This window comes from Bubalus kerabau, chromosome 17, assembly GCF_029407905.1.
Source record: "Bubalus kerabau isolate K-KA32 ecotype Philippines breed swamp buffalo chromosome 17, PCC_UOA_SB_1v2, whole genome shotgun sequence".
NCBI lineage: Eukaryota > Metazoa > Chordata > Mammalia > Artiodactyla > Bovidae > Bubalus > Bubalus kerabau.
Genome location: NC_073640.1, coordinates 67186832 through 67210209, shown reverse-complemented (window position 1 = coordinate 67210209; position 23378 = coordinate 67186832). Strand labels below are relative to the sequence as shown.

Sequence of the window (23378 nt, the reverse complement as noted above, 5' to 3'; positions counted from 1 at the left end):
GTTAAAGTTTTCCTGGACCTGAGGTTCGTTTGTGTAGCTAGTCCTCTTTTGGTATTTTTCTTTCTCGACACAGAGAAATAAGAGCTCTTCCCACTTTGGGTTTTATTGGCTCTGCATTCCTGATTCTAAGCCCAAGAGCATTCATTGGAGTCAAAGTATTCAGCAGGCTGTTAACCAACATTTCAGAAATGGAGACTTGATTGAGATTAAAAGGTGCTGATTTGGGGTTATTTAGGACCACAGCCCAAGAGACACAGATTCAGGAAATGTTTAAACTGTGTTCCCCATGACTACAAAATTGAGGAGGTTTATAAAGCAGAAAATGCAGTGTTACAGTCAGTTACCTGAGTTGTTTATCAAGAATTATAATTGGAGCTGGCAAGAAGTAAGAGTGCTCCTTGAGCAAGGATTGCTTGGGGTTTGAAATGGTTACATAGTTACAAGGGGAGATTAGAGAGACCATAAGGGTGGGGTTGGAGGGTGGTGTCTTTGGGCTTTTTAAGAAAGTTCAAGTTCTCAGTGACGCAGAGAGGTGTCTAAGACCAGATTCCCAGTAGCCACCAGTCCAATTGTGAATACCTGAACTGTGATTCCTCCATTATAATTTTGTCATCAAGAACATAGCATTGTTGAAATGCACCCATTGGTAACACTTCAAGAAAAAGAGATGCTGCCTTATCTTTCTCAAAAAGCCATAGGAGAACAGCTTTTGTCTAAAATGACTGCTTATGACTGACTTCCCTTCGGCAAAAGTTTGAAACAACCAAAGAAATTGGAGCTTCTACTTTCATAAGATCTATCATCTGTCTGTCTGTCTATCCATCTATCCATCTATGACATGACAGCTACTAACAGCTCAGATCTTTTTCTTCTATGAGAAGAATTGGATAATTAAAATTCTTTCCTGCTTTAAAAAAAAATGAAACTCGAGCTTCTAATTGTAATGAGCTGTTCATTAAACAGCACAAAGTTTCAGCTATGCAAGATGGTAAGTTCTGGTGACCTGATGGACACCAATGTGATGACTGCTAACACTGTGAATACTTGAAATTTGCTAAGACAGTTCACCATAAGTGTCCTCACCACAGAAGAAAAGAAGGAAGGGGATCTATGTGCAGTGGTGGCTTGATAGTAGGGGTGACTTCACAAGGTACTTGTATATCAAAACATGGAGTCATATGCTTTAAATATACACAGGTTTATCTGTGAACAGTATGTCAATAAAGGTAAAGATATGAAAAAAATTAATTCTAACACTTAAGCCCATGGCAGCTCTTTATTCTATGTGTATGCAGTGTAGGTATACAAACTCAAGCTAACACCTGTTCTTTTCCCTAGCCTCAAAAATATTTCCCCAGCTGACACTTATCGGAACTTCTGCATGGCTTTTGGTGGTCACAAGACTTTAACACATCTGACCCTTCAAGGAAACGACCAGAATGACATGCTTCCCCCGTTGTGTGAGGTCTTGAGGAACCCCAAATGTAATCTGAAGTATCTCAGGTATATCAGCCTCACCATCACTGAAAGCGCTCAGCCTGTGAACAGGCTAGCACAGACCTCCATGGCAATGCTGTGCAAATTGGAAGGGGCAGGAATCCCTTATTCTGAGTGGATAGAGTCGGAACAACTTAATGACTAAACAACAACCACCACCGCTTAAGGCACATGCCCCAGAATAGAAAATGAGCTGGAGGGGACTCCCCTGGAGGTCCAGTGTTTAAGACTCCATGCTTCCCTTGCAGGGGGTGCAGATTCAATCCCTAGTCAGGGAACAAAGATCCCACATGCCAGGCAGCATGGCCCACCCTCCCCCCAAAGAAAGAAAAACATGTTACCTATATTCTACTCCTGAAAATGCATATTCTTTATCATGATACTATATATCATGTTCCAATAAAGTTTTATTTGCTCATGATGAAGAATGTGTACCTCCAGGAATAGAATACGTATCTCCAGATAGAATACAGTTGCACAATATTCTTGGTTGGCTGGATTTTTAAATAAGTAGTTCTTGATGTATCATCTCCAGACCACCAGCAGCAGCACCATCCCTGGGGAACTTGATAAAAAGATCCAAATTCTTGGGTCTCACCCAGATCTTCAGAATCAAATTCTGGGTATATGGCCCAGGAATTTGTTAAAAGACATCTTCCAGGTGACTGCAGGATACCTTAAAACATAGATCGCTGGCCTCTACATCTAGAGTCTCTAGACGATTTGCATTTCTACACAGTTACCAGGTGGTGCTGATGCAACTGGTCCAGGAATCACACTTGGACAACCTCTGCTCCAGATAATTTAATCCAGGGTTAACATAATGGCATGCTAGGTCATTTCAGCTGGGTCCAACTCTTTATGACCCCATGGACCGTATCCCACCAGGCTATTCTGTCCATGGGATTCTCCAGGTAAGAATACTGGAGTGGGTTGCCATGCCCACCTCCAGGGGATCTTCCCAACCCAGGGATCAAACCCACGTCTCTTAGTCTCCTGCACTGGCAGGTGGGTTCTTTACCACTAGAGCCACCTGGGAAGCCCTAACATAACAGAGTGAGAGACAAAACTGTAGACAGTCGTGCATCTAGTGTTTGGTCCTCGTGAATGACTTGTTGCCATTTCTCCGGCAGGTTGGTGTCTTGTTCTGCCACCACTCAGCAATGGGCTGATCTCTCCTGCTGCCTCAAAACCAATCAGTCCCTCACATGCTTGAACCTCACAGCAAATGAGTTCCTGGATGAGGGAGCCAAGTTGCTCTACATGACCCTGAGATATCCAACGTGCTTCCTACAGAGGTTGTCGTAAGTCTCTCCTCTCTTTCCATCAAGCATCTTTGTGGTGTATGTAGGGTCACACAGAGAAGAGAAGAGGTAACACCTGGAATTGCTGGGTGACCAGGATGGAGCACCCCACTGATATAGATGCCTGGCTCCCATTTTTGGCCCCAGACAAATGGCTTGTGTATCTCATCCTTCTCTCATTCCTGTCCCTTTATGACCACGATCACTAGCACACCACTGACAGAGGGCAGAGAATTAACAAAAAGGGGTGTGACCGAGGACTCTAGTCATTGAAGACAGCCAAGAAAAGTTGGGTCCTGGAAATGTTTTCACCATCTTGCTATCTGTGTGGTGCTTTTGCAGGTTGGAAAACTGTCAGCTTACAGAAGCCTACTGCAAAGATCTGTCTTCGGCTTTGATTGTCAACCAAAGGCTGACCCACCTGTGTTTGGCCAAGAATGCTCTTGGAGATCGTGGGGTGAAATTGCTGTGTGAGGGCCTGACTTACCCTGAATGTCAACTGCAAACCCTGGTGTAAGTCTGTGCTGGCTGTGTGTGTGTGTGTGTGTGTGTGTGTGTGTGTGTTGTACGTATATACATGCATACTGGATTCAAGTAGGGCAGTTTCTAGTTACTGACCAATGTCTTCAAACTCATCTAAAAAGCCATGGCTTGAGATAGATGGTCATGGTTTTGGTGTGTCTCATCAGTGGGAGAAAAGAAAAATTTTTTCTTCATGTGATCTGATTTCTAGGCTATGGTGTTGCAACATAACCAGCGATGGCTGCATTCATCTCTCGACACTCCTCCAGCAAAATTCAAGCCTCACACACTTGGATCTGGGACTGAATCACATAGGAATTATTGGATTGAAGTTTCTGTGCGAGGCTTTGAAGAAACCACTGTGTAAACTAAGATGTCTATGGTGAGTTACGGTTTTGTGAACTTTCAGTTCAGTTCAGTTCAGTCGCTCAGTCGTGTCTGACTCTTTGCAACCCCATGAATCGCAGCACGCCAGGCCTCCCTGTCCACCACCAACTCCCGGAGTTCACTCAGGCTCATGTCCATCAAGTCACTGATGCCATCCAGCCATCTCATCCTCTGTTGTGCCCTTCTCCTCCTGCCCCTAATCCCTCCCAGCATCACAGTCTTTTCCAATGAGTCAACTCTTCGCATGAGGTGGCCAAACTACTGGAGTTTCAGCTTTAGCATCATTCCTTCCAAAGAAATCCCAGGGCTGATCTCCTTCAGAATGGACTGGTTGGATCTCCTTGCAGTCCAGGGGACTCTCAAGAGTCTTCTCCAACACCACATTTCAAAAGCATCAGTTCTTCAGCGCTCAGCCTTCTTCACAGTCCAACTATCACACCCATACATGACCACAGGAAAAACCATAGGCTTGACTAGATGAACCTTTGTTGGCAAAGTAATGTCTCTGCTTTTGAATATGCTATCTAGGTTGGTCATAACTTTCCTTCCAGGGAGTAAGCATCTTTTAATTTCATGGCTGCAGTCACCATCCGCAGTGATTTTGGAGCCCAAAAAAATAAAGTCTGACACTGTTTCCCCTTCTATTTCCCATGAAGTGATGGGACCAGATGCCATGATCTTCGTTTTCTGAATGTTGAGCTTTAAGCCAACTTTTTCACTCTCCACTTTCACTTTCATCAAGAGGCTTTTGAGTTCCTCTTCACTTTCTGCCATAAGGATGGTGTCATCTGCATATCTGAGGTTATTGATTTTTTTTTTGAACTTTAGTCTGTATCTAAAAGGTACTATCAATATAGCAGACCTCCCCCGAAATTTTCATTGAGCATTTAAAAAATTCCACCAGGATGGGGCTTTCCTGGTGGCTCAGTGGTAAAGAATCCACCTGCCAATACAGGGGACACGGGTTCGATCCCTGGTCCAGAAAGATCCCACATGCCACAGGACAACTAAGCCCATGTGCCACAACTCCTAAAGCCTGTGAGCTGCAACTGCTGACGTTTGCACACCCTAGAGCCCATGCTTCCCAGCAAGAGAAACCACTGCAGTGAGAAGCCCGAACACCGTAACTAGAGAGTAGCCCCCACACATCGCAACTGGAGAAGGCCCACACGCATCAACGAAAACCCAGTCAGCCAAAAATAGGCAAATCTTTAAAGAATAAATAAAAATTAAAAATTTGACCAGGATGGGATTTTTCATACCCACACACAAAATTTAATCCCCAAATTCATAGTGAACCACAGAAGACCCCAAATCAACCCTGACCACAAAGACCACTACCACCCAAGTGTGTGCCTGGCATATGGGGTGGTATCAACGAGCACTGGTTGAGTAAATCAGTGAATGTGTGTGTTTCACCTACAGGTTGTGGGGATGTGCCATCACTCCCTTCTCTTGTGCAGAACTCTCATCTGCCCTTAGAAGCAATCAGAACCTGATCACGCTGGACCTGGGCCAAAATTCCTTGGGGTCCAGTGGAGTAAATATGCTGTGTGATGCCTTGAAACTTCAAAGTTGTCCCCTCCAGACACTCAGGTATGATCCTCCTACTCCCCTGAGTGTTTGCTCCACAATCCTAGGTTTTGGGGGAACACAAACTACAGGAATTTGTTGTAGGCATTTAATCCTCACATTCAACTTTCATTTATTGATGTCTGGTTATGAGATAATTTTCCCATAGGTTCCTTCCATTGTTTTGACAGAGAAGATGAGTCGAAGGAGACAAAAACTCAACCTGGAAACCAAGAGGCTGGACTTAGGGTTTGTCTACCTGAGGGGGAGTTACGGTGGCCAGCGATTGTCTCATTAGGGAAATGGAATCACAGCTCTTCTATGGTGTTTTTGGAAAGTTTGTTTGTGGACTGTATTAGTTACAGAGGTCCAGTGGGTCAATGCCAGACTTAGAAGCATGTTCTTTGGAGTGAGTTTGCTGTCTAATCAAAGTAATCTGTGATCGTAGAAGCTATCACCAACTGGTTGTCTTCTACTTGTTCACTGTTATATTGTTCTTGCTCTATTGTTGATTTGCTATTGTGTTAACAAAGAACCATAAAACTCTTCCCAAGAGTGTGAGAACTTTTTTAAATCCTCAAATGCAACCTAGACAATTAATGGCTTTTGTTGTTGTTCATTCACTAAGTCATGTCCAACTCTGCAACCCCATGGACTGCAGTACACCAGGCTCCTCTGTCTTCCGTCATCTCCAGAGTTTGCTCAAATTCACATCCGTGGAGTTAGTAATGCTATCTAACCATCACATCCTCTGCTACCCCCTTCTCCTTTTGCCTTTGGTCTTTCCCACTATCAGGGTCTTTTCCAGTGAGTTGACTCTTCATATCAGGTGGCCAAAGGATTGCATCTTTGGCTTCAGCATCAGTCTTTACAATGAATACTCAAGTGTTGGTTTATTTTAGTATTGACTGTTTGATCTCCTTGCTGTCCAAGGGACTCTCAAGCGTCTTCTCCAGCACCATCCTTGTTCTTAGAGTAACACATTTGTATCTTCTGATCTGTTCTTCACACCCCATTTCTGATTCCTTCAACACTTTCAACCCCACACAGATCATCTATGGGACTATTTTTTTGTTTTTCTACCAAAGACTATGACCAACCTCTGACAATCATGAATAGACCCAACTATGTCTGACCTTGAAGGGTCATGTTTTAAATATTTTGAAGCTATCTTGCCTATGGCACCCCAGTCCAGTACTCTTGCCTGGAGAATCCCAGGGATGGAGGAGCCTGGTGGGCTACAGTCCCCGGGGTCGCTAAGAGTCGGACATGACTGAAGTGACTTAGCAGCAGCAGCACATTGATTGCTGACAAGGTTTCTGCTCAAGCTAGCTTAAGGTTAATGGGGTACATGGAGTTTGGGGACAGGGGTGGTCTGTCAGCTTTACTGAGATATAATTAACAAAATTGTATATATTTAAGGTATGCAGTGTAATATTTTTATGTATGTATATATTGTGGAATGAGCATCACAATCAATGTAATTAACACATCCATTGCCTCACACGGTTACCTTTGTGTGTGTGGTGTGAACACATAAGATCTACTCTCTTAGCTATCAGATATACAATACAGTATTATTAACTATAGTCATCAAGCTATACATGAGACCCCCAAAACTTATTCATCTTATAACTGAAGGTTTATTGCATGGACATATTGTGAAACTCAAACATCAAAACATATTTTGATTAATATGCCAGCAAAATTGGGACTATAATGCCAATCAGAAACACGGCAGCCAATATCCTTGGTCTCCTGTTTTTATTTTTAATTTAATTATTCCCTCTGCTTCCCCACTCCCCATTTCCACTTACACATGACTGAATATGGTTACTAAAAGGCAAATCCAAGAAATGAGACTGGTCTTATCACAGGTCACATACGGGGTGGCAGTTATCTAGAAGCTCGTAGCCAAGGAGCATAAAAAGTTAATCCCACTGACTTGATTCAAGTGTGTCTGCCTCATCCTGGATTCACCGAATAGAAGTTGTCAATGTTATGGAGTAGGTAGGTTTTAGACGGACATCACAGAGGTATTCATCAACTCCATCTCTAGTGCCAAGCATGAGATGATAATCACCCAAGATCATTCAAGCACCCAAAGCTATGTAGTACCTTTATACCATTACAATGTTAACCCAGGGCTTCCCTGGTGGCTCAGTGGTAAAGAATCTGCCTACCAACGTGGGAGACCTGGGTTTGATCCTGGGTCAGGAAGATGCCCTGGATAAGGAAATGGCAACCCACTCCAGTACTCTCCCCCTGGGAAATCCTATGGACAGAGGAGACTGGTGGGCTATGGTCCATGACTGTAGAGTCAGACATAACTTAGTCACTACACTACCACCACCACCACCACCAATGTTAACCCAGTGGCATCTTTTTTCCCTACCAAATCGATCTGGAACTCTACTTGGCAGCATAGAATAACCAATGCAGATGGCCCTTGCTCCGTAAATTCCTAAATCATGAGCTTTGCCAGGCACCTGGGCATTTGGAATGAAGTTCCTCAAAGCAATAAGAAAACGTTCTCTCTCCCACATTCTACCTCCTAGGTTGAAGATAGATGAATCTGATGCTCAAATCCAGAAGCTGCTGAGAGAAATGAAGGAAAGCAACCCACAGCTGACTATTGAGAGTGATCATCGAGATCCAAAAGATAACAGACCTTCTTCTCATGACTTCATTTTCTGAATCCCCCTGGAGCCATTCATTCCCCAGTAAATTCCTAGATCATCAGGGTGATGGTGAACTTCCCAAGAGCCTTCTCAGTGATGTTAGTTGCTTAGCCAGATGTTAGTTTAGCCATGGTTGAGCCTCTGGTTTACATAAAACATACACTCATCACTTAACCCTGTGGTGGATGAAATGTCTGTATCTTGAGTTTATCAAGAAAAATAAAGGTGAAAGCATTCATGAGTGAAGTCTTATTTATGAATGGATTCCAACTGAACTTAGAGAAAAGGTACTTTAATCAGGGAGAACTTAGCCCAGGGGTGAGGGAACGGGAAAGAAATGTTGGTGATCACATTGATTTGTCTGCGAAGTCATTGCCCAGATCTGGTATTTCTTATCTGTGTGGCTAGATACCTGACAAGTCTTCCTCATTGGAGTATTTCTCCTACTAATCCCACAATATTTTGCAGCCCTCTTAGGTGCTTCAGTGGCCTTCCCTGGTGGCTCAGAAGGTAAAGGATCCGCCTTCAAGGCAGGAAACCAGAGTTCGATACCTGGGTCAGGAAGATCCCCTGGAGGAGGAAATGGCAACCCACTCTAGTTTTCTTGCCTGAGAAATACCATGGACAGAGGAACCTGGTGGGGTCCATGGGGTCGCAAAGAGTCAGACAGGACTGAGCAACTAACACACACATACATGAAGCACATGTATGATCACATCATTGCTCTGATTAACTTTTAATGATTCCATGTTAATGATTTAATGATTCCACAGAAAACAGAACTTCATGGTATGCATAGCTCTTCTTACAGCCCCCAGAATTCCATTGTGACATACAAAATCCCCAAATTCCTTAAACAGCAGTACAAGAATTACTTTTTTATTAGAACCTTTATTTTTTGCTTTTTTTTAAATTGAAGTATAGTTGATGTACATTGGTGTGTTAATTTCTGCTGTACGGCAAAGTGACTCGGTGATATATACATCTATATATTCTTTTTAATGTTATTTTCTATAAGAATTACTTTTTTATTAAGCACTATTTTTTTTCTTCCAAACCTTACTTCCTTCTAGATGTTTCCTCTAGCCCAAGTGGCACAGAGGGCACACTGGGGGAGGACTCTGAGCTCAGAGTCTCCAGGAAGGCAGGCAACCTGGGGGCTGGCAGTGTTGAGGGAGGGGCTAGATCTTGCCAATCTTCATCACAGCTCCTGGGGGGAAGTTCCCTGACAAAGTCAGGGTGTGAGGTTCACTCTGGTAGGAACTGGAACCCCAGATGTGTACCAGAGTCATATTCATGGGAGAGCCAGACTGGACTTCATTTGAAGACTGTGTCAGCAACAGAAAGGCTTTTGTTTAGCAGGAGGGCACCTAACTAGGTGCCACAGTCTAGCAACAGGAAAAGGGAAGTATTTCTGACTTATGTCACTTATCTCCCTAGGACAAGTGACCCCACACAGACAGGGATGGATGTCAGGGAGTAAGGTTGGGTTTGTTTTTTTTTTCCTTTTTATTAAGGTGAAATTCATGTAAAATAAAATTTACCATTTTAAGGTGAACAACTCAGTGCCATTTAGTATACTTTGTTATGAAACCACCACCTCTACCTAGTTGCAAAATGTTTTCATCACTGCAAAATTAGAAAAGAAAAAATCACCAATTAAGTAATTACCCTTTGATGCTAGGAAAGATCAAAGGCACAAGGAGAAGGCGGGGGTGCCAGAGGGTGAGATGGTTGAATGGCATCATCAACTCAATGGACATGAATCTGAGCAAACTCCAGGAGACAGTGAAGGACAGGGAAGCCTGGTGTGCTGCAGTCCATGGGGTCAAAAAGAGTCAGACACGACTTAGCAACTGACCAACAAGTAATTACTCCCTATTTCTTCCTTGCCTTAACCCCTGTCAACCACCAGTCCATCCAAACCTTTAGGATAAGCTTAGGACTTTGGAGTTTTTTTCTAATATAAAGGCAAGTCATTAACATGTTGGTTATAATTATTATTATATTCAAAGGGGAAAGAATAGAATACCCAAAAGCCTGAAAGAGTCAGGTACAACCCAAGAAACAAAAAGAGATTTTTTTTCAGACGGTAGCTTAAGACAGTGTTAGTATGAGGGTTACATTTGGGGATAACCAGGAAAAAAAAAAAAAAAACCTCAGGAACTGATTCATTTTCCTGCATACCAGAAACTAACACAACATTGTAAATTAACTGTATGTCAATAGAATTAAAAAAAAAAAAGCATAAGGCAGGTGGGCAACAGGGACACATGGGAGAGCTTTGGGCAGAGGATGGATTGGGTCATCTGTGAGAGGGGGTGATGTCAGAAGTCAATCCTCAGTGGGGAAAAGAGGGGGGACGAACTGAGAGAGCAGCCCTGAAACACATACCCTACCACGTGTAAAACAGCCAGTGGGAATTTGCTGTATGACACAGGGAGCTCAAACTGGTGCTCTGTGACAACTAGAGGGGTGGGAGGTGGGAGGGAGGTTCAAGAGGGAGGGGACATGTGTATACCTATGGCTGATTCAGGTTGATGTATGGCAGAGACCAACACAGCATTGTAAAGCAATTATCCTCCAATTAAAAATAAATAGAATGAAAAAAAATTAGTCCATCTGGAGGGACTTCCTTGGTGGTCTAGTGGTTAAGACTCTTCCTTCCAATGCAGGGGGCATGGGTTCAATCCCTGGTTACAAAACTAAAATCCCCGCATGCCTCGCAGTCCAACTCTCCCCCCCCCCCAAAAAAAAAGGCAACGAGCAAGACAACAGTGAGTAGAATGTGGCTCTCATAGTCTACTCACGCTAGATCCCCTCCCAACTCGCACGACCAATCTCTTAGATGCAGCCAAGCCTGAGATTCTAGTGAAGGAAGCCTCGATTGTGACCATCTGGTCGACCCCTATCCTGACGACCCTGTGGTTTCTGGGTCTGCGGGAGGGGTGGGAGTGGCCTGTGTGCAGCTCTGATCCGGTGCATCATCCGAGGTTTCCTTCGGCTGTGCCAGTCTTCTGCCAGAAGCCCCACCAGGAGAATTAGAATCACAGCCCCAAGGCATATCCGGGCCAGATTGCCCTTGGCATAGTGCTGGAGGGCAAGACCTGGAGGAACATGAAGAGACAGGAGCAGATTATAAAAGCCCAGCTCCAAGGGGACTTCCCTTGTGGTCCAGGGATTAAGACTTGACCTTCCAATGCCAGGGATGCAGGTTCAATCCCTGGTTGGGGAGCTAAGATCCCTCAAAGCCGAAAAACCAAAACATAAAACAGAAGCAATACAATGAAGACTTTAAAAGTGGCCCATATCCAAAAAAAATAATGATAATAATCTTGAGGCTTCCCTGGTGGTCCAGTGGTTTAAAATCTGCCTTCCAATGCAGGGGGACACAGGCTGGATCCCTGGTCAGGGGACTAAGGTCCCACATGCCACAAGCCTGTGAGCTTGACTACTGAGCCCAAGAACCACAACTAGAGAGAAAACCACATGTCACATCAAAGATGCCTCAAGCTGCAACTAAGACCCAGCCCAGTCAAAAATAAAAATTATAAATAAATAGTAAACAAGCAAAAAAAAAAAAAAAAAAGCTCCTCTCCAGGACCCACTCCAAGCCACATATTGGGTTTGTCACAGCCAAATCCTTCATCTGAAAACCTATTACTCTCCACTAGCCAGAAAAGCTATGACAAACCTAGACAGCATATTAACAAGCAGAGACATTGCTTTGCGAACCAAGGTCTGTCTGGTCAAATCTATGGTTTTTCCAGTAGTCACGTATGGATGTGAGAGTTAGACCATAAAGAAAGCTGAGTGCTGAAGAACTGATGCTTTTCAACTGTGGTGTTGGAGAAGACTCTTGAGAGTCCTTGGACTGCAAGGAGATCAAACCAGTCAACCCTAAAGGATATCAACCATGAATATTCATTGGGAGGACTGATGCTGAAACTGAAACTCCAATACTTTGGCCACCTGATTCAAAGAACTGACTCATTAGAAAAGACCCTGATGCTGGGAAAGATTGAAGGCAGGAGAAGAAGGGAACAACAGAGGACAAGATGGATGGATGGCATCACCAACTCCATGGATATGAGTTTGAGCAAACTCCAGGAGATGGTGAAGGACAGTGAAGCCTGGCATACTGCAGTCCATGGTGCTGCAAAGAGTCAAACACAACTGAAGAATAACAAGCTAGGATACCAACCTTCTTCCTCGAGGATTCCTCCCATCCTTACCAAGAATCAGGACTAGATAAGCCCCATTCGTTGAGTAACACATATTCCACTCACCCCCTCACAGGCCTCTGATACTTCTCCCCATACACAGACGCTACCTGGTTGTTTGGCTGATTGTGGAAGAGGAGACTGTCATAAGGGGTGGGACAGAGATGAAATTTCCCTTCTTCTGACCTTTTAGATAATCTCCACCTTCACACTGGTGTTTGCCCAATTCTGAGCTCCATATGCTAACACTACCCCTCCCCTTCTTAGCTGACACACCAGAACCCAAGACCAGAGAGCTTCAGCTTCTTTGCAGGGAAAGCAGCCAGTTTGGGGTAAAGACATGGGCTAGAGGGGGCAGGAAGTTGGTCCAGAGAAGAACACTTACTCACCAGTTGGAGGGTCTGACTCCTTTGGAAGGACAGTGATATTCCTAGAAGCTTCTGGGAATTAAAAACGATAAGTGTAAAGAGGTGGAACAATCTCTTCTACCCCTGTTTCTACCCCAATCCTGAGCAGCTGCATTGAGAGGCAGAATTCCAGGTTTATAAGAAGAGTGTGAACTACAAAGGGCTTCTCTGATGGCTAGGTGGTAAAAAAAAAAAAAAAAAAAAAAACGCCTGCCAATGCAGGAGACACGAGTTCAATTCCTGGGTTGGAAAGATCCCCTGGAGGGGGAAAGGCCAACCCATACCAGTATTCTTGGCTGAGAAATCCCATGGACAGTGGAGCCTCGTAAGCTACAGTCCATGGGGTTGCAGAGAGTCATACATGACTGAGTGAGTAAACAACACGAACTGCAGAGTCAGAGTGTTTGGATTTGAACCTCAGACTCATCACTTATTAGATGTGGATAGAGTGATAATGTTAGTCACTCAGCCATGTCTGACTCTTTGTGACCCCATGGACTGTAGCTCCTCTGTCCATGGAATTCTCCAGGCAAGAATACTGGAGTGGGTTGCCATTGCCTTCTCCAGGGGATCTTCCTGACCCAGGGACTGAACTCAGGTCTCCTGCATTACAAGTAGATTCTTTACCATCTGACAAATGACTTAATAGCTATGGGTCAGTTTTCCTAATCCTCCTGAGAGTGACTGGGGACCAAGAAGGGTTTTGAACATAGGATGGGGAAGAATCTCCTCAGAGTCTTGGAAAGTACCTGCTGGAATCAGGAACCTAAAGTGTGTGGCCCCCATGAAGATAGCTAAGGAATCCTCAGGGAATCTGCCATGGTTTTCTGCCTTGAAGGAAAAGGAGACTCTTCCTAGGGAATCCAAAGGCAAAGAGCACAACAGTGTGAGGGAAACATAACTGCACTGGACTGGAGGATGTGCTGTGTCCAGGGAACTATGATCTACGTGGGGCTGAAGCACAGGATCGTGCCTGGAAGCAAGGGGAACAAGGCTACACACATGGATCAGAGCCAAGTTGGAAGAGCACACCAAAGGGATTTCCCTGAGGGTCCAGTGATTAAGACTCTGCACTTCCAATGCAGAGGGCATGAGTTTGATCCCTGTTTTATCCCATGAAGCACATCCAACAAATTTAAAAAAAAAGAAAGAAAGAAAGAAACATTCAAAACTGCTGGGAGCCAGCGTGAGGAACTCTGCCCATGGCAGAGGTCGTGAGGAAGGAGGCTCGGCATACGCAAAGGCGGGATTGAGCCTCAGGAGTCCCCCTGGAAATTCTCGAGCATCTACCCCCAAAACCAGAGTCTGCCTACTTTACTGCTTTGTGCTCTCACCTACACCCCTGACTTTATGGGGGGCTGTCCCCCACCACCTCTCTCTGAAAAAGAGTTAACTTACAGCTCCAGTTAATAAAGTTCCTGGGTGTGACAAGAATGTTTCAACCTACAAACTCCTTTGGAAGTCCTCTAGCCTGCCTGAACATGTTCTTCCGGCCACATGTGATTGTTCATAGCCTCCCAACCGTGAGAGGCATGAGATGTTCTAAACTGTCTAAATACAGATTCCTTTGAACAGTTAAAAGATTGATTAGAAATTGTATTGGTGAAGGGTTTTTCACTTCTTGCGCCAATATTTGCTGCTAAGTTTCCATATCCCTTACCTACTGTGTCCCTGGGAGTGTATTGATTAATATAATTGGTGTATAGGAATGTAAGTAGTAACTTTAATGTTTGTAACCTTGGACCCTTGAGTTAATTCTTTTCTTGTTATAGCCCACCACAACTTTGCCCTATAGGAATGCAACTTTATCTAATGCTTTCGGAGGGTGGCACCTGACTTTAGAATAATCACCTTTAGAGAAAATAAGTTTTCTGAAGAAAGGGTCATAAAATGTTAACAGGCCTCCTGGCCAGAAGATGATGTAAATCACCTAAACTTTTGCATATGATAAGTTTGCAGGAAGAAAGCCTGGCTTACTGCTGACTCTACCCCTTCCCCCATTATCCCTATGCACAACTTAAGGTATAAAAACTACTTTGGAAAATAAAGTGTGGGCCTTGTTCACCGAAGCTTGGTCTCCCCATGTCGTTCTTTCTCTCACCTTCTGGCTGAATTCCCATCTGGAACATGGAGGCTCATCAAGCCTACTAATTTTGCCTGGGCTTCTAAGATCTGACCAGGGAGGCCTTAGTGTCTCCTCTCCTTCGGGAGAATGGGAGGACCCCTGCGGCCTACGTAGATGACGCAAATTCCTTGTCTTGGAATTTTATTAGCTTGCCACGTAAACCAAGTTATTCAGCCTTTTTTCTCCACTGAATTTTCTCACTGAGCTATCCTTATTTAACCACTCTTTATATCTTTAATTCTATGGTATCCTGATCGCCGAAGCTGTCTCCCCTTTGAATTCCCTGGATCCACCGGGGCTGGACCCCAGCACAGAACTTACTACCCACGTAGAAGAGTTCTTGTGGCAACACACTAAGTGAGAGAAAGTCCAAAAGAAAAAGAAAAACAGCGCAGTGCTGGGGAAGGGGGGGAGGCTCAAGAGGGAGGGGACATGTGTATAGCTGACTCACGTTGCTGTACAGCAGAAACCAACACGTCATTGTAAAGCAGTTGTCCCTCAATTAAAAGTAAATTTAGAAAAGAAGAAGAAGAGCACAGTGTAGGGATAAGTAATGGTGTCCCCATGGTAGCCTCGGTGCCTCCATCTTGGAGGCAGCCACGTTTCCCAGAATGCTCCTCTGCCCCCATGCTCAGAGCCCATCTCCACCCCACCCTCGCCCTCAAATCAAGGACTTTCCTGGGAAGAGTCAGGTGGTTTTGAGAAGCAGACTGAAAGCTGACAGTCTTAGATGATGGAAGAGCGAGCTCTGAGTGCCTGGTTACTCACCAGTTGTGGAGGCTTCGCTTGCAGTCGAGTGGTTCAGTTTCCTGGAGGCTTCTGTGAATTCTAAGCAAGAAGGTTATAAGAAAGTGGGTAATGTCGTGTCTGTTCAGTGAGTCCCTACTCCCCTTACCCCTTCTGAGCTATCCGATCTTCCTGGAACTCATTTATCTACCACACACTGCACAGACACAGAGAAAAAACAAACTCAGAAAGCCCAAAATAAACCCGTCTTCTACTTCTGAGTGGCTTCCTGAGAAATGGCTCCATTCATCCGCTGATGGACATTGGGTTACTTCCACGTTGGGGCTATTGTGAATTCTGCTACTATATGAACATTCACATACAAGCTTCTGTGTGAATACACTTTTTTAAATATTCTTGACTGTATATACTGAGGGTGAGGGCTTCCCTGTTGGCTCTGCGGTAAAGAATCTGCCTGCAATGCAGGAGACATGGGTTCGATCCCTGGTCCAGAAAGATCCCACATACTGTGGAGCAGTTAAGCCCCTATGCTACAACTATTGAGCCTGTGCTCTAGAGCCTATGAGCTGCAACTACTGAAGCCCACATGCTCTAGAGCCCATGCTCTGAAACAAGAGAAGCCACCACAATAAGAAACCCATGTATTGCAACTAGAGGGTAGCCACCGCTCTCCACATCTAGAAAAAAAAGCCCATTCAGCAATGAAGACCCAGCACAGCCAAGGACAAATAATTTTTTTTTAATTTTCTTTGAAAAAGGAAGCACTATTGATTCATGCAACAACTTGGAAAAATCTCAAGGGTATTATGATCAGTTCAGTTCAGTAGCTCAGTTATGTCCAACTCTTTGCAACGCCATAGACTACAGCACACCAGACTTCCCTGTCCATCACCAACTCTCGGAGCTTGCTCAAACTCATGTCCATCGAGTATTATGATGTGGGGTGGGGGGAGACAATCTCAAAAAGTCCCATGTTGTATGATTCCATTTATATGTAACATTCTCAAAATGACAAAATTAAATCTAGGAAGAACAAATTAGCCAGGGGTTAGGGATCATGGGAGGGGAGGGGTGTCTATAAAGGGGGGACCCTGAGAAATATCTTTGTGAGGATGGAATAGCATTTTTTGTTTTCTTCCCTGGGAACAGTATTTTGAATGCAATGGTAGTTATATGAATCTGTGTGATAAATCGACATAGAACTATACATATATAGTGTGCCAATGTCAGACTTCTGGTTTTTCTGTTGTACTGTAGTTATGTAAGAAGATCCCCTGAGGGGGAAATGGCAACCCACTCCAGTATTCAAGTAAATCGAGAAATCTAGACAAAGAGGAGAAGGATAATGGGGTTCCTGTCCCTTTATACCACAGACACAGGGTGAATGCTCCAAAACCTACCTGTTACAGTGGAAGGCGGCTCTGTGGGCAGCCAGCTGGGGGTCACAGAGGTCCCTGAGAAATCAGGAAAAAAAAGAGAGAGAGCGATCTGTGCACTGTTATGTGTGGTTCCTGAGCAAACCCAGTTTCCTCACCTGGAAAATAAAAATGTGGATGCTTCCATCACTGGACTGTGGTGAGTCCTAAACAGCGTTTGAAAGTCACACCTAGCACATTCTGGAGCTAATGAATGGCGATCCCTGTAGCTGCCTTCTCTACTTTCCAAACTGCAGTCCTGTCCCTTCTTCTGGATCCCTGTGACCTGCCATCCTACAGATCCTGGGAACAAAAGTGGCTTTTGTCTCCTGGGAACCAGATGAGGAGGCAAAAACCATGGACTATGTGCAGAGAAAGACAGGCATCCTATGCGGGGACAAATGGGGACTGCCAAGGGAACAAAACAGCCCCTTCCCTCTCCCATGACCCTTGCTATCTGCTTGTTTACCCAGACCAATCACCCAGACATTATTCCCAGCATTATTCCCAGGCAATAATACCCAGGCATTATTCATAGCATTCAAATTAAAACAGTATTAAATTTTCTTTTTCCTGGCTTTCACTTTCTCCAGGCTTCCACTGCAGGGGGTGCAAGCTCAGTCCCTGGTCAGGGAACCAAGATCCCGCATGCCGCAAGGTGCAGCCAAAAAAAAAAGAAAAAATACATAAATTAAATTTTTTACATAAAAATAACTGATTAATTAATGTAAAGTGAATATATGTATGCATATATATATACACATATAACTCATTCACTTTGCTGTACACCTAAAGTTAACACCATATTGTAAATCAACCATGTGTGTGTGTGCTAAGTCACTTCAGTTGTGTCCAACTCTTTGCAACCTGGACTGTAGCCCACCAGGCTTATGTGTCCACAGGGATTCTCCAAGCACGAATACTGGTGTGGGTTGCCATGGCCTCCTCCAGGGGATCTTCCCAACCCAGGGATCGAACGTGAGTCTCTTATATCTCCTGCATTAGCAGGCAGGTTCTTTACCACTAGCACCACACTAGCTGAGAAGCCCTATAAATCAACTATACTCCAATACACATTTTTTAAAAAAAAGAAAATCTTGGGCTGGGAAGACCATCCTGGATTATCTGAGTGGGTCCAATTACAAGAGTCCTTAAAAGCCTAAGAGCGAACCTGGAAGGTGGAAGAGTCAGAGAGAAAGAGAAAGATTAGAAAATACTATGAAACTGGCTTTGATGATGAAGGAAGGGACCATGGGAGCCAAGAGATACAGGTGATTCTAAAAGCTGGAAAAGGCACCAGAAATGAATCCTCCCCTTGAGCTTCCAGAAGGAAGGCTGGCTGACACCTTGGTTTTATCCCTGCAGGACCCATTTCAGACTTCTGACTTCCAGAACTGTAAGGTAATACATTTGTGAAATTTAAGCCAGCAAACTTGTGGTCACTTGTTACACAGCACCCAGACACTCAAACACCCTCCAATGCCTCTGACTTCCCATGCTCCCTCCCCTGGAAACTTCCATCAGGGACTGCCAAGGCTGGAGAAAAGATTTTGTCTGTACCCCTGACCTGTGACCACAAGCTCCAGGGGGTCGCTGGGGGCTGACCACAGGTATGGATATGCGCTGGAAAAGCTATAGCATCGGTAGATTCCGCTGTGGTCTGCAGTCACCGTGACAATAGGGAAGTCTGCCCGGTACCACCTCTCCGGTGTCTTGAAGGGCCTGGTGTCCCCCTCCTTGTAGAGAGCAAATTGGTCAAAACCATATTGGCTCTGACAGCGTAGAGTCACGGTCACTCCTGCGGGCACCGCCGTGCTGGGCTGGGCTGAGAGCGAGGGCTTAGGGGAAGTTCCTGGGAAAGGAGAGAACTTTAGTATTAAAGATGGTGGCCACTGTGGAAAACAGTATGGAGGTTCCTCAGAAAACTAAAAATAGAATTACCCACCATATGATCCAGCAACCCCTCTCCTGGACACATATCCAGACAAAACTCGAACTCAAAAAGATACATGCACGCTTATGTTCACACCAGCAATATTCACTATAGCTAAGACAAGGAGACAGCCTCAATATGCACTGGCAGAGGAATGGATAAAGAAGATGCGGTCCGTATAGACAATGGAACACCACATAGCCACAAAGAAGAATGAAATAACACCATTTGCAACAACATGCCATGTGCAACTAGAGACAATCACACTAAGGGAAGTAAGTCAGACAGAGAAAGACAAGTAGCACATGATATCAAGTACATGTGGGATCTAAAATACGACACAAATGAAACAGAAACAGACTCATGGACACAGAGCACAGACTGGTGGTTGCCAAGGGAAAGAGGGTTGGGAGAGGCATGGAGTGGGAGGTTGGGGTTAGCAGATATAAGCATTTATATATAGGAGGGATAAATAACAAGGTTCTACTACTGTACAGCACAGAGAACTATATTCAACACCCTAGGATAAACCATAGTGGGAAAATGGTTTTCAAAAAAATATATGTATAACTGGAGCACTTTGCAGTACAGCAGAAATTAACAGCATTGTAAATCAACTATACTTCAATTAAAAAATATTAAAACTGGGCGGGGGGGGGGAGGATAAAAGAGAAAGAGAGAGAGAAAGTGGTTAAGACTCCACCTTTCCATTGAAGGGACCAGGTGGTTGGACCCCTGGATGGAAAACTAAGATCCCACATGCCCCAAGGCTGTGGCCACAAAATAAATATTTTTTAAGGGATAAACGTGGCTAGAGGGGTGCACATTTTTTGCTCTCGTGTCAGGCTTGGATGGGACTTGGAATGACAATCTAGGAATCTGTCTTTATTTAAAATTGTGCTATTGTGAACATCCTGGATTTTATGCATTGATTTGGGGTGTTTTTTTTAAATATTGTATTAACATATTATTTATGTGGGTTACTGAGTTTTGGGCACTTTCCCTAAATGTGGCATTCAAGGCCAACATCTTGCTTGCCCCACCCTAATCCCAACATCCCCACCCCCTGCCCTCGCCCTGGGACTTTGGGTTTAGGGTCTTCATCACCCCCCACTCTCACCCTCTTGGCGCCCAGAACAGAGGACCATGCGGCCCTGAGGCTCCACGTCCAGCCCTGCCCACCCCCCGTTACCAGTAGCAACCAGCTCCAGCTGGCTGCTGGGAGGGGACCAGCGCATCCCTATCTGATAGGAGCAGCGGTAGCGGCCGGCTTGGTCTCTTTCCATTGCCGAAATGAAGATCTCCGCCTGGTCAAAATACCTCCCGGATTTCAGCTTCTCCAGGCGGTACAGTTCTGCATCCGGAGGCCCCTGGCAGCGAATGGTCACCGGCCTCCCCAGGGGCACGAGGGAGCTGGGCAGGGCCTGGAGGGAGGGCTCGGACAGGGGACCTGGAAGCGAAGCAAATCCTAGAGGAGCTCAGCTTCCGACAGAGACCTCCTGTCCCGGTCCCTCCCCCAGCTCCTGCCTTCTCACTGGCTGAACCCAGAAGACGGATCTGGACTCACCTTCCGGAGCGCGTATCACCCGGCCCAGACACAGCCCTGGGGAAAGAGCAAGTGACCAGTCACGAGGACCTCATGTGTACCCACACCTCCTACATGCTGCACACTGAGCTGACAAACTTGCATGTTTTGCTTTTTTTAATTGAGGATATAGTTGAGAGTCCCTTGGACAGCAAGGAGATCCAACCAGTCTATCCTAAAGGAAATCAGTCCTGAATATTCATTGGAAGAACTGATTCTGAAGCTGAAGCTCCAATATTTTGGCCACCTGATGTGAAGAGCTGACTCATTTGAAAAGACCCTGATGCCAGGAAAGATTGAAAGCAGGAGGAGAAGGGGACGACAGAGGATGAGATGGTTGGATCGCATCACCGACTCCATGGACATGAGTTTGCGTAAACCCCGGGAGTTAATGATGGACAGGGAGGCCTGACGTGCTGCAGTCCATGGAGTCCTAAAGAGTCAGACTCGGACGGGAGTCGCGGGTGGGTAAAAAAAAAAAAAAAAAAAAAAGAGTCAGACTCGCCTGAACGACTGAACCGAACTGAACTGATAGTTGATTAATAACCTTGTGTTAGTTTTAAGTATTCCCTTTCTTTTGTCATGATTGTGTGTGTGTGTCATTTTTTTTTCAAAGATACACAAGCACATGATTGAAGTGAAAGAAGCCAGCCTGGGATGTCTCTGGTGGTCCAGTGACCCGGACTCTGCCCTTCCAATGCAGGGGCCCAGGTTCAATCCCTGCTCAGGGAACTAAGATGCCACAAGCCCTGTGGCATGGCCAGTTAATAAAAATTAAAAAATAAACACAGGGCTCCCAGTTAAATTTGAATTTCAGATAAACAACAAATTTTTTTTTTTTTTTTTTTTGCACAGTATATCCCATGAGGTCCATAGCCCTGCAACTGGCAGGAGGTAGATTTAAACACAGGCAGCACATTTTCGCAGTAAATCATGTGGATGTGGTGCTAACGTTCCTTAGTTTGTATTTGAGCCTGTCACTGCGTGACCTTAAACAAGTTACTTAATCCCTCTGGGCCTGTGTTCTCATCTGTGAGATGGGAATAACAGGAGGCCCTGCTTCATCAGGCCATGATGGGGATTAAATGAGTGTCTTTTTAGAAACACAGAGTAGGGCTTCCCTGGTGGCTCAGTGGTAAAGAATCTGCCTGCCAGTGCAGGAGACACGGGTTCGATCCCTGATGCGGGAAGACCCCACGTGCCTGGCAGCAACTGAGCCCGTGTGCCATAACTACTGAGCCGGTACTGAGCCGGTGCTCTAGAGCCGGGGAACTGCAACTGCTGAGCCCAGGTGCTGCGACTGCTGAAGCCTGCGGGCCCCAGAGCCTGTGCTCCGCAACAAGAGAAGCCACCACAATGAGAAGCCTGGGCACCGCAACCAGAGAGGAGCCCCCATCACCACAACTAGAGAAAGCCCACATACAGCAGCAAAGACCCAGCACAGCCAAAAATAAAATAAAAGCACAGAATAATGCATGTGCAGGAGCTCCGTGAGTTCTTTCAAGGGTGGATAAAGGCATGAGTGACTGAGGGGCAGCTTGTCTTCACAGTATGCACTCTTATCCCCGATAACACAACCGCTCTCCCTTCCTGCTTAGCCCCGGGAGCCTCTGTCCTTTTTTGTGATAAAATTCCTTTGAAGAAACAAGGAAATCATGCGCAGACGTGCCCAGAATAGAGCTTGATAAGAAGGAGACTTAAAAAAAATGCATCTGAGCCTCCCCACCAGTCCTATTACAGGAGACTCTTACTCCAGCGTTATTGAGATGGACTGACAAATAGAAATCTTACATATCCAAGGTGATGACCTGTAAAATAATTACCGCAATCAAGCTAGTTAACACATCCGTCACCTCACATAATTAAATATATTTTGTGGTATGTTTCTGGTGAGAAATCTAAATCTACTCTTTTGGCAAATTTCAGGTATGTGCTATAGAATGGTTAACTATTGCCACCATGTTATGACTTAAACCCTTGAACTGATTTCATCTTACAAGTGGAAGTTTGTACCTTTTGACCCATATCATCTACCTCCCCATTACCCGCACCTCCACCCTCAACCGCCTGTCCCCAACCTGGGCAATCACCAAGCTACTCTCTGCTTTTGTGGGTTTGACTTTTTGAGACTCCGTGTATAAGTAGAATCCTGCAATATTTGTTTATCTGGCTTATATTGCCTAGCATAATACCCTCAAAGTCCTATCACATTGTCACAAACAGCAAAATTGTTGGCACCAGAACCTTAAGGGATATTGACAAGCTAAATCTATAATCTAGCACTGATATCAAATCCACATCAAACAAAATTAAAAATTATAATACAACAAGGACCTACTACAGAATACAGGGAACGCTACTCAATATTTTGTAATAACCTATAAGGGAAAAGAACCTGAAAAAGAATATATATATATATTATATGTATCTGAGACATGTATTCATTTTATCCACCCAGCCATGAATAAACTAGAATAATTCATACAAGCAGCATCGCCCTGGGTCCCGGTTTTCCCACCCAGCAAATAAGTGAGGTGATGCTTGTAGGTTGCCTCTTGCCCTGAAAGTTACCTCTTGCCCTGGTGCAATTTAAAAAAAAAAAAAAAACCAGTCTGTCTCCTAGCCCACTGCCTGTCCCTCAGCATTTTCCAGAATGACTCACCAAGACAGAAGAGGGCAGACAGGACTGGGGACATGGTTCCTCGCCTGTCCTGAGCTCTGCAACCCAGGAGGGAAGCCTTGGGTGGGGGCTGGAGCCAGACACAGTATGCAACGGCGGGGGTGAAGGGCCCTCTCCTCCTCCCCCGTCAGCCCGGCTTTCCCTAGTTGGCACTCATCAAGCCAGAGCCATAGCGTGACTTGCACACAAGCTCCAAGGAGCCTGGCTTATCTCCGGTCGCCAGCCCAGGGTCCCAGCGAGTCTGCCTCGTGAGGCATCATCTGTGTTCTGCTACTTCCAATAGCCCCCTACATTCATTAA

At 45.1% G+C, this 23378-nt stretch overlaps 2 protein-coding genes across 5 annotated transcripts in view; one reads left to right on the top strand and one right to left on the bottom strand.

Moving 5' to 3' along the window:
• The window catches only part of LOC129632424 (NACHT, LRR and PYD domains-containing protein 2-like), a 241784-nt gene extending 233583 nt beyond the window's left edge, over positions 1–8201 (top strand). The window contains exons 9-14 of one of the 4 annotated variants that reach the window (XM_055554049.1): positions 1339–1503; positions 2631–2801; positions 3144–3314; positions 3535–3705; positions 5136–5306; positions 7841–8201. In XM_055554049.1, the coding sequence (XP_055410024.1) occupies positions 1339–1503; positions 2631–2801; positions 3144–3314; positions 3535–3705; positions 5136–5306; positions 7841–7979 (988 nt within the window). In that variant the 3' untranslated portion in view covers positions 7980–8201. Of the gene's footprint in view, positions 1–1338; positions 1504–2630; positions 2802–3143; positions 3315–3534; positions 3706–5135; positions 5307–5473; positions 5872–7840 lie in introns of those variants that run through there. The other 3 variants (XM_055554048.1, XM_055554050.1, XM_055554051.1) reach the window with 3 other exon arrangements.
• A 2630-nt stretch (positions 8202–10831) lies between these two features.
• On the bottom strand, positions 10832–23094 carry GP6 (glycoprotein VI platelet). The gene is made up of 8 exons (XM_055551241.1): positions 23061–23094; positions 20381–20416; positions 20006–20263; positions 18448–18732; positions 16866–16919; positions 15487–15546; positions 12576–12626; positions 10832–11070 (listed from the first exon to the last, which is right to left on the bottom strand). The coding sequence occupies exons 1-8, from the start codon at positions 23092–23094 to the stop codon at positions 10832–10834; spliced, it is 1017 nt and encodes a 338-aa protein (XP_055407216.1).
• Positions 23095–23378: the final 284 nt, after the last annotated feature.